At 40.8% G+C, this 10,641-nt stretch overlaps 2 protein-coding genes across 2 annotated transcripts; one reads left to right on the top strand and one right to left on the bottom strand.

Annotated features, from left to right (window-relative positions):
• Positions 1–1,438: 1,438 nt before the first annotated feature.
• yipf2 (Yip1 domain family, member 2) lies at positions 1,439–6,146 on the bottom strand. Its single transcript, XM_053442661.1, has 9 exons — positions 5,853–6,146; positions 5,568–5,628; positions 4,538–4,701; positions 4,361–4,441; positions 4,099–4,186; positions 3,127–3,243; positions 2,857–3,023; positions 2,360–2,542; positions 1,439–2,271 (listed from the first exon to the last, which is right to left on the bottom strand). The coding sequence occupies exons 2-9, from the start codon at positions 5,596–5,598 to the stop codon at positions 2,179–2,181; spliced, it is 924 nt and encodes a 307-aa protein (XP_053298636.1). The 5' UTR covers positions 5,599–5,628; positions 5,853–6,146; the 3' UTR covers positions 1,439–2,178.
• A 683-nt stretch (positions 6,147–6,829) lies between these two features.
• Positions 6,830–9,098, top strand: timm29 (translocase of inner mitochondrial membrane 29). The gene is made up of 2 exons (XM_053442656.1): positions 6,830–7,053; positions 8,060–9,098. The coding sequence occupies exons 1-2, from the start codon at positions 6,930–6,932 to the stop codon at positions 8,725–8,727; spliced, it is 792 nt and encodes a 263-aa protein (XP_053298631.1). The 5' UTR covers positions 6,830–6,929; the 3' UTR covers positions 8,728–9,098.
• The last annotated feature ends 1,543 nt before the right edge of the window (positions 9,099–10,641 follow it).

Below are 10,641 nucleotides of genomic sequence, written 5' to 3'. Positions count from 1 at the left end.
GTGTGGATAAAGAGATTAGACGCTGAAGACCTCAATTTCATTTTGTGGCTCAGTCTGCTTTATCAGTCTTTATAATGCATGATAACAGAAAAAGCAAAAAGGCTATATTTGCCTGTACATTCAGGCCCTGCCTCGTCACACATTGTGTCTCTGTCAGGGTTTTTAATGCAGCTAATTTGAATGACATCCCATAAACACACCATGTTAACCAGCAGTCGTTCTAAAGCTGCTGCACCGTGGAGAACATATCTTTATTCTATAATCGCGTCATCACCTGACAGCGTACACACTTCATTGTTTTGTATAGTTAAGTTTTAAAGTTATAAAAGTGACATTTTAGTTTTTTCTTTGTTGCAAAGTAGAATCTATTACATTTTGATAGAGATCCGTACAAAGGGCTAGATGCAGTCAGATTGGATGTTTATAATTTCTTTATATTTTAACGGATTTCCTTGTGAATAATTCAATGGATCCGATAGAAACCAGGGTGTGTGATGCAGCTTGATTTTTACAGCCATTTTTAAATGAAATAGTAGGTGAACAATGGTCACATTGATTAAGGCTCTGTCTAAACAGTGCACAACCTTAACTAATGTAACACCTGTGAAAAGGGCCTATTGGGCCTTGGTGGGGGTTAATGCTCTAGTTTGTGATTTCATGAGGTGTCCAACAAATACAGGCTGTTTCCCCCTGATTCTACAAGATTCATCAAACTTTGACTCATTTAGCAGGTAAAATGGAACTTGATCAGCATTTAAAATCTAAACATGTCAGTAAGTTTGGGTGTTGTGAGCAAAAACAGTGGAAATATTGGATGAAAGGCTGGAAAATTAGAAGAGAGCCTGTTTATTAACAAACCAAACCTGCATCAATGTGATTACAACATAAACCTTTTCCTCAATTTACAATAATCATCTCAACACAACTAGAGTATTTTTGTAAGTGAAGTTTCCGAGGCTACGCTCCTACCAGTGTTCACTCAAACACATTCACTACGCTGCACTACAGTCTGGAATAGCTTCCTCTGCTGCATCTGTGACTGAAACACGCTGCCTCATGGGAAAAGCCAGATTAGTTGTGTGAGGTGATAATCTTTTCAGTTTTAGGGTCGCATGCAGTTAGGAGAAGGTTTCACGAGACTGAGCTTCTTTACCTGAGCTGACAGCCACATGACGCTGTGCTAACACAACTTAGCTAATACAAATTCATACTGACATAAACTCAAAGTGACAAAGTTAACGTACTGATGTTAAGCTTCTTCACCAACTCAGCACTAAATCTACACAAAGAGGCTGAAGTGAGTGGGATTTACTGTGATAGACAGAATTACACTTAAGTCAACTAAGAATCAGGGGCCATTGTTTCCTCTGTTTTCTCAGATTTTATAAATTATCCATGAAATTAAACTAATAAAATAAATGACATACTGCAGCTGCAGTTTCACCGTCCAAAGCTTTATTCACTATTAACATCCCAAACAGTCATGAGAGCACGATTCGTCATCACTTCCTTAGATTAGCATGCATCGTCTGTGGCAAACTGACAATGAATTTTTCAAATTAACTAGTTACCACCACCAATAGGGTTTTTATTGCTGTTTGTCAGCAATTACTCAAAAACTACAGAACCAAGTTCCATGACATTTTGTGGAAAGGTGAGGTATGACTCAAGGAAAAATATATTGTATTTTGGAGCAGATACTAATAAGTGGGCTGATCCAGGATTATTATTTGTTTACTTTTAACGCTGCGATATAGGGTGTTAGCCTTGGTTGAGGTATGTGCACTCTGAGCACCCGTAAAAGTAGGGACTGGTAGCAACATGGATTTATGACCGCTCTAGCAATCTTACACTTCCTCTCTTCTTTTAAACTTCTTTCAGTCTTGCTGATAAAAAGAGGGAAGTCACAGTGTTGGGGATGTCATTCTAGACCATGTACATGCAGCACATCCTGAAACATCACAGTAGAAATGTACAGTTATTGCAGGTCTACTTCAGCTATGATAGAACCACCCTCTGGATAAATTAAACATACAAACATACACACACACACACACACACACCCCCATCCCAATGCACAAGGGGAGCATACAACAAAACATACAATGACAATAATCAACGCGATTGATTATCATCCAAACAAGGTTTTAAGGCGCCAATGCGCCTTGATGCCTTTGGTCAGTGGGGTCCGGGGGTCAGTGTCATGTGAATGGCGGGTGTTGTAGGGGCTGCTGGTGTTGGTGCATGGACGGCTGTCTGGAAGAAGTACATCTGAAAGAAAAGAGTGGAACATTCACTATGTGGTCAGGTTGTACTGTGCACAGCTGATATGAGGATTAATCCATGTCGCTCAACTGACCTTGCAGCCTATCGCCAGCAGCGTGTGCAAAACCACTATGGTCGCAACTGTGGCCACAGCCATCACCTTGGTGTCTTCGCGAACAACGGGCCAGAAGGTGAGGACCAGGACTGAGCCAGAGATCACCATGGCAACCACGATTAGTGTCCAGCGCAACCACTCAAATGGAATGATCCACAAAACCTGGGGACAATGTTTGGCTTTTTCGTTATGAGGAAATTAATTTAGATTGACGAGGTAAATACATCAAAACACTGAGTTTAGAAAACGGAAATATACATATAGTCTTTATGACAGAACAACAGTTGAGTGGCATTTCTCGATTATCAACATTTCTATATGTATCCATACCTTCTGATTCTGATTCTACTGGGACCAGGCTTTAAAAAACTAAAAATCAAGCAAAAACTGGTGCTTTTTGTCATAGTACTGTTTCAGCTTAGCTTTTGACCCTGACGCTCATTAGTAAATCTTTCAGGAAGGGAGTGTGTACTCACTGAGGTGGGAATATAGATGAAGAGGGAGTAGCCGTACACACACACCGTCTCCAGGAAGGAATAGCCTCCAATCTGTCTCTCTGTCCCTTGCCGCCACGTGAGGAAACCCCATAAACCAATCGGCACCAGCCACGCATACATGAAGATCACTACTGCAGCTATCGTTACTGGATGCAAGCAGCAGGGAACCGACACAAAGCAGAGTCAACACAACTCGGTAAAGGCAACAAAACAAATTGAGGATGACAACAGAAGCTATGAGGGACTGACCTCTGTGGAACTGTGGTCTGTAGTGGTAGGAAGGGTCTCCCATCTTACTGATGAAGGTGGACAGGTTCCCACTTATCGCCACTGAGAACACCAGGGTCACACAGATCCAGAATGGACCTGCACACAAACACTAAAATATGAGAACTTTCCCGGACTAACATGTTTGTTATGTGAACATCGGGTAAAATGAGAAGCTGAGCAGAATCTTAATTGCATTGTATTGCAAATGCTAATGATTTTTTGCTAATGATTATTAGTTATTATTATTATCTGCATCCCCTCTACTGATGCGATTGTTCATCACAGAGTTTCACTGGGCATATCATCATGTGTTAGATCGATGGACATCAACCAACTCTAAACCAACCCAAACTGTCCAGGGCCAGAGGCAGCACTGCAGCCCTGAGACGAATAAGAACCATGATTTTCTAAGCTTCTTCCTCACCTCAATAAACCACCTGTGTTACGGTTTCGCCATATCAGCAGGATGCCCACATATATGGAGACTAGCCACATATCTCAATTGTCTTCTAAACCCTTTCCAGCTTTATGCAAATCAACAATCACTGATTGTCCTCTCCGAGAGCTCTTTTTGTAAAGCAGTGCTCACATCAGCAGATGCTCCTCGTGAACAGCAAACTCAAAATGTATTACAAGTTCAAATAGCACAAACACACAGCTCCAGTGAGGTGTTTTTTCAACCTACACAGTGAATGTTTGAGTCATGTATTCAATATGGTAAAGAACAATCCAATGAGATGTATGCTACTGGTTGAAATAGATTATGTTTGATCATCAATGGAACAGAAATGAAGATGCAACATATTTTATTTACAAAAGCTTGCAAATAAACATAAAATCTACTGATACAAACAATTTCTAAAAATAAAAACATGGACAAATGATTTCGTATCACATTTTCTTTGTTCTTTAAATCCAAGGGACAGATATTTACTATCTCTCCTGACTTACCATATAGATCTGGGTTCGATCTAATGTAGTGTTTGATAAAGTTTCTTCCAGGTAACGGCAACACTGATCCCTTCACTCTGTCCAGTACCTGCAAAACATGATGTCAACACAAGAGCAACGCAAACCATTATCAACCATCACAATTAAGAATCCTGTCTCTGAACTTTATACATGTTATTAAAAAAAACACATGTAGATCCATTGTTCAGTTACAGCTGCAGTTGCATGAGAACTGTATTTGTAGAGAGGGAGTGGCTCGTACCTGTACAGTGTCCACATTGAAGAAAGACTCATAGTACTCAAAGGTCCAGAAGCCTCCACTTGGTTTCTGTCCACCCAACAGCTGGAAGCAAAGACATCTCTCAGGTCGTCATCCCAAAACATGAACTATCTTAACCAGAGATGTGGCGCTGCAAGCCACCTCAGATAATTTACTCACCTCCGAACTCTCCTCCTGACCCTCCTCATCGTCCGATAGGTCCAGTTTCACATCCTCGCTCCCTCCTCCTCCTCCTCCTGCTCTAGCAGAGTTGTCTGAGGCAGACAGGCTCAGCGTGGAGGCCTCTGGATCTGCAGACAACAGCTCTGCCGCTTCCTCAAACTCTACACACATACAGGGTAGTAGACAGGGAGTCAATGGTACTGCAGTGGTGCTACAGTGGTGCTACAGTTGTACACAAACGACACTGTGAAGACTAAGGAGACAAACTGATTCAAGTAAAGCACAACACAAGCAGGGAGCAAACCTAGAACATGAAAAAGAATCCCGGCATTACACTTCCTGTTATCAGAAGGTATCTCTTCAACAGACAACTCATCAAACGATATCTGCTGTCATGGTTGAGTATTTGTGAACTTTTAAACTGACTTCAATGAAACAAAGTGACCCAAAGTCTCTTAAATTCAATTGGTGTGACCACAGCAGCTGTTGTTTAAAGTGTACAGTGGTTTGGAATGACCGCAACTCGTCTCCTGCAGGTATCACACAACACCATTAGGGGTCACTGTGACATTAGAGCTGACTGAAAATGTCCTGCAGACCTGGGGTGCTTCTCATTTGTCTCATTTCACGACTCTTTGCTCCTCAGGTGACCCTAAAACTGATCTGGGTGAGAATCATGAAGGACGAATGTGAGCATATAGAGACTGTTGCAGGTGAAACATTTTTAAAAATAAAATTGACACTGGCAGATGCAACTGTAGGTCATTTTTCTTGGCTGGACAAATACAGTCTCAAAGACATCTAAAGACACTATAGATTTGTAAGCATCTGCACACTGACAGCTGACCTAGGTGCGTTATCGGAACCAGATGAAGCTTCAGATGTGTATCCAGTATAAAGGTCATACAGTTCAATATGGGGGTAGATGTCATGGCTCAGAACTCCCTTCCCAAACTCTAGCTATGATAAAGAAAGTAAGCAACACAAGAACCGCATCAGAAACATGTTTACACTGCAGGATCTTTACCTTGAAACTGGAGATCATCTGGGGTTGCCATTGTTTCAGTGGCCAAACAGCGACTTCACACCTGAGAAAAGATGACGACACATGTTCACACAGCACAGCTTCGTGGAGGCTGGACAGAGCTGATCACTTATCAGTTATTATCGCTTTACAGAGCAAACATATGATAATTTAAACGGGGAGCAAGCCGAGCTATCAGGAAACTATTTGAGAAACACAGACTAACATATAACACCAACAGAAACCTGCTCAGAACATGTCACTATATTCTGCCTGTGAAACTCGCACCTGTCCGCAGAAGGATGAGCTGATCCCGGTGGTGATGGCGTGTCAGCGGCTGTGACAGCTACAACTAGCTAAGCTAAACGTTCACCAGCGCTGTAGTTCCGCATTTGTTCTAACCTCTGCAAGTGGCGAACGTAGATATCTGTCCACACGGGTCGTGGGGGTTTAAAAAAACTACAGAAAATAATAGCAAAACCCCGCAAACGTGTCTTTCATACCCACAGCGAGAGCTTCCCCGTCAGCCAGGCTAGCTAGCATGTCTTCCGGTACACGTCACCACGTAAACAAAGCTGTCACGCGGGTCGTGTTGTTTAAAAAAAACTTTATTCAAAAGCGATCACGAGTAACAAACGCAGAGAGGCCCAAAATGGAGGAATAAATATTGTCCACAACTTTAGTTATGATGCGACAGAAAAAAAAAAACTGATTGTTATCAAATTATATAGTCAGGTAAAAAATAAAGAAATCTGAACAGAAAAGGTCTGTATGAAAACAGAAGAGACGGTTTAATACCAGAATTTTTTTTTATATATTTGGCTCACGATACCTTAAAAATAATAATGTAAAGTGAACAAAGAGTCATGGTTTCGACTAAATATTTAAAGAAACTGGTTTAATGCCCTGACTAAAGATTGAACACACTCCTGTACAGTATATGGCGGTATACACCCTTACTGCATCACTTTGTGGCGTTCCAGCGTAAATGTATACAAAAAACGATATTTACTGTCTTTATTAAATAGTAACTGTTGAACTACATATCCGTAATGTTTATGAATTATAGGACAGCCCAAAAACTGAACTTTGTTGACGCATTAGAATTCTAAGAAGCTCATTTGATTTATCGTCTTGTCTGTATTTGAGTTATAAATTTGACTACACTATATGATCAACTGACATATATTGTTGTAAATGTAAAATGTGACTTCAAGCGGAACGATTGTGAGGTAGAGATTCACGTCGGAAGGCTAAAACGGCTTCACCCCTGGCCGCCATTTTGGTTCCATGTGAGCCGCCCTCTCATGTCAGCGGGTCTTCCACATGAAGGTGAACCGTCCTGGGCACTGAAACACGTTGAAAATGGCTTCGTTGCGTGCAGCGACGAGGATGTTCTGCGCTGCGGCAGAAACAGCAGCTGCAGCGGCAGCTCCGGCAGCTCCGGTCAGGAGGAGCCGCTGGGAGAGAGTGAAGAACAGTAAAGCAGGTGAGAGACTGACAGAGGACAGTGACATCACTGGGCAAGGGTTGATGTAAACATTAGTTTAATTGGACACAGGTAACATGGTACTGGGGAGACATACACGAGAAGTGTCATAATCCTTCAAGTAGCTTCACTCGCATAATAATCTGCTAACAGCATGTCAACACCAGGACAAACACAAGCTGATAATGCAACTCTTCCTTAAATAATAACCCTAGAACTGAATAGTGTTGGTGATCAGACTTAACACTAGTGTCACAGGCTGCCTTCAACCCCCCTGACAGCTTCACAACGTTTGTCCCTAAGTCGTGTTTCTTCTTCTTCTGGTCCGTGTCTTTATGACAGAAACCTTTTCAATGATATAACTGGTTAATACCACGATATACAAATAACTGTGTGTGATGCGTTTCTTTCTTGTTCACACCAAACCTTTGGCCTTTGTCAGCAAACAATATAAAGCTTTATTATGATTACATTTCTCCAAGGTTACATTTCTCTTACACACTTCCTCTATAATACTAGATTGTTCCGTGCTGAATTACTTTTCAATAACTTTCTATGATTTAATTATTATTATTTATATTAAACACATTATAAATCTATATTCCCAGAAGCTTAATGATTTCACACAAGCAATCGGAACTTTTGAAACAATAATAAAGTGTTCTTGCTAAATAAAATGCCACTGAATAAACATCAAGGATTTGACAAGGTACAATTTTAATGTGATTATTTTGTTCATTGTATCATATCAAAACACTACATGGACATGATAACAAGGCTTAAACTTGATACTCAACTAGAGGTTTGATAAATACAGGCCCTGACTCTTCAGCAGCTAGTTCCACTGATCATCTCTGCAACACCTGGCCCAGCTGCTGCAGTGTTTGGGTTGAAATGAAAGCTGGTCCGCACTGAGGTGTGTGTGTGTCTGTCTGTGTGTGTTTTTGTGTGTGTTGTCAGGACCCCAGGCAGGACTAAGTATCTTCTTCTTCTCTTCTGTCTGTAGTTGGTTGGTGTCGCGGCCTGGTCACAGATTATAAAGAGGCCTGCAAGGAGATAGTGGTGGGTGCCTGGGCTCGACCGGCCAAAGCCACAGTATACTTGACTCTGATGGGGGGGGCCGGGGCTTGTTTCTACACAAACCCTGACCAGTCGTCCTTTGAGGCCGCCCTGGTGGAGCACTCCAACCAGCTGGGCCTGCTGTCCCCGTGGATCCGCAACGCCAAGTCGGACGGCCACATCCAGAGTCTAGTGAAGTTCCATAACGAGGGCCGTCTCCGACATGCCAGCCTGGGTGTTCTCTCTCTGGTTTACTGGGCCAACTACGACACTGACTCCACACTGTACGAAGCACAGTGCTCCAATCTGTCCATGCCATGGTTAGAGTTCCGTCAGCGGGTTCTGGATGTGGGCTTCGGCTCCCGCTGGTGGATTCTGAACTCAAAGATGCAGGACTATGATATGAATGAGGGAGAGTTCAAGCACCTACCAGCTCACATGCAGGTATCATCTCCACCAAGCGTTCAGGAGGTGGAAAAGAACGAGAAGTTGCACAAAGATTCCTGGTTAGCGCTGACAATGGAGGCTGAGGAAGAAGAAGTACATGAATTAGACAGTGTGGAGGAGAAGGTTAGTGAAGAACAAACAGAACCATTGAAAGAAGAACAGACTTGATGTTAAATACTGCCAGAACAAAGTGTTATTCCCAACGGTCAGGTATTGGTGGATACATGTTTCATCTATGTCTGTCACACTGTTTACTGCTGCCACTAACCACCAGGAAAGAGGAAACATTCACAACTTTATCTCATCAAAATAAAAGCAAAATCTTAATCCTCAGCTGGGTTTTATTTATTCCAACATGTTTGTTTTCACAAAGTTTTACTATTATACCACATGTCAATAAATTCGTTTCTTCTTTCCCAGTATCTTAGATGTTTTCTTCTTTTTCTCACAACTTAATTATATAAATGAAGATCTTCAGCCTTTTCTTTTCAAGAATTTAAATAATGCGAAACTAGACTGGAATAAAACTTTTGACACTGTTTTTCGTCTTTTATTAAATTGTATTTTCCCAAATATTTTCATTATAACATTTTGCTCTCCTTTCTTTTACTGTTAATGTAAAAATGTGTCCTATCTGGTACTTTTCTCTGATTGTTGAATGTCTGTAAAATGGCTGCTCTGGCAGAAGTCTCTTTCTCTTCTCTGGTTCTGAGCAGTAACTCTCACCTCTGCGTCTTTGTTCCATTAACCCGATAAACCCATAACCTGTGTCTTCTGATATTAAAACGTCACAGTTTCCCCTATTATTGTACAGCAATGAGGTCCCATTTCACGATGGAAGAATTTTCACATTTGTTTTTCAATGACAAAATGGAAAAAGAAAATAACTAGATTTCTATATCATGACACCATGATACAAATTTTCTCTTGGCCAAGGGAGATAAAGTGCACCAGTGAATCATGCTCACTGAGTTCATGATGGCCTGTTTTGGTAAAGGTAACTGATTATACGTCATTTTTTTAAGGATCATAATATTTCTAATTGTTTTTAATGAAAGTGAAGTTCCTGAGTTCTTTGTATTTTTCAGCTCTACGTGCCTCACTTGGTTTTCTTTCCTCATCCCCTTAACTTTAAGAGACTATGATAAAAAATGTGTGGATTAAAGTGTGTAAAGGCAACACACTTTGCACAGAGCTGGTTGAGAAATCCAACACAACTGGACTTACACAGGAAAAAATATTAACTGCATTAACAAGTTTAATTGATCAAATTAGAAAGTCAGACTCCAGCCAATTAAAAGTTAGACCATGCATCACTATAATGTGCATGTAGGTCCCTCTATAGGAATCCTGCATGTATAGAGCAATTTATGATGGATATGGATTTTTTTATTTTACTTTCAGTTTGCACATGCAATTTAACTATTGATATTCAAATGTGTCTTCTTAAGGAGTAGTTTGGGCATATCTGCTTTCTTAGCCAAGAGTAAGATTGAAAAATCAATAATCCTCTGTAAGTAGGAACTAGTGAAAGTAATTCGTGGATCTTGGTAATGATTTTTATTATTGCATATTTAGGGGAATGATATCTATGAGTCTGTAATTTGGTGCAGCTCAAATGGATTTAAAGGGACTGTTGGCTGAGGTTTGTGCTCTATTGAGTGCAATTCTAGTTCTTACTGTGGGTGACCCCTGTAATTTAACTGCTAGTACAATTGCTGTCCAAACGTTTGTCATGAAGTTGCCACAACGTGCACCCAGTTAAAACTATTTATTTTCCCGGCCTGGCACACTGGGGGAGTTTTGCTTGTTTACATTCAATGGCTGATGAGTCGATACTAATTACATTTTTAAAGTTTACTTAGATTCAATAAAAATGCAGGCAAGCATCCGTGTGAGCTTCAGTATAAAAAAACAAATCAATAACTTTTTGAATACATTTACTTCTCACACCATGAAGACATTTTTTATACATCTTAATGCATAAAAAGAGGAAAAATTAACTAAGCCATATTTCAGAATTTTGAAGAGGGTAACTGCTGCTGTAATTGTCTCATTACTGTCCAGCTGAAGTCTCCTGGC

Source organism: Pleuronectes platessa, chromosome 16 (genome assembly GCF_947347685.1).
Source record: "Pleuronectes platessa chromosome 16, fPlePla1.1, whole genome shotgun sequence".
In the NCBI taxonomy this organism is placed as follows: Eukaryota; Metazoa; Chordata; class Actinopteri; order Pleuronectiformes; family Pleuronectidae; genus Pleuronectes; species Pleuronectes platessa.
This window is presented reverse-complemented; position numbering and strand designations above follow the sequence as displayed.

What these genes read in the sequence shown, in the direction of transcription:
- yipf2 (XM_053442661.1), bottom strand. Translation starts at nt 5,598, where the DNA reads ATGGCAACCCCAGATGATCTCCAGTTTCAAG. An exon ending in AGATGATCTCCAGTTTCAAG is followed by an intron (nt 4,702 to 5,567) that starts GTAAAGATCCTG and finishes GTATGTGTGTAG; the next exon opens with AGTTTGAGGAAGCGGCAGAG. An exon ending in CAGACCACAGTTCCACAGAG is followed by an intron (nt 3,024 to 3,126) that starts GTCAGTCCCTCA and finishes GCTTGCATCCAG; the next exon opens with TAACGATAGCTGCAGTAGTG.
- timm29 (XM_053442656.1), top strand. Translation starts at nt 6,930, where the DNA reads ATGGCTTCGTTGCGTGCAGCGACGAGGATGTTCTGCGCTGCGGCAGAA. An exon ending in AGTGAAGAACAGTAAAGCAG is followed by an intron (nt 7,054 to 8,059) that starts GTGAGAGACTGA and finishes TTCTGTCTGTAG; the next exon opens with TTGGTTGGTGTCGCGGCCTG.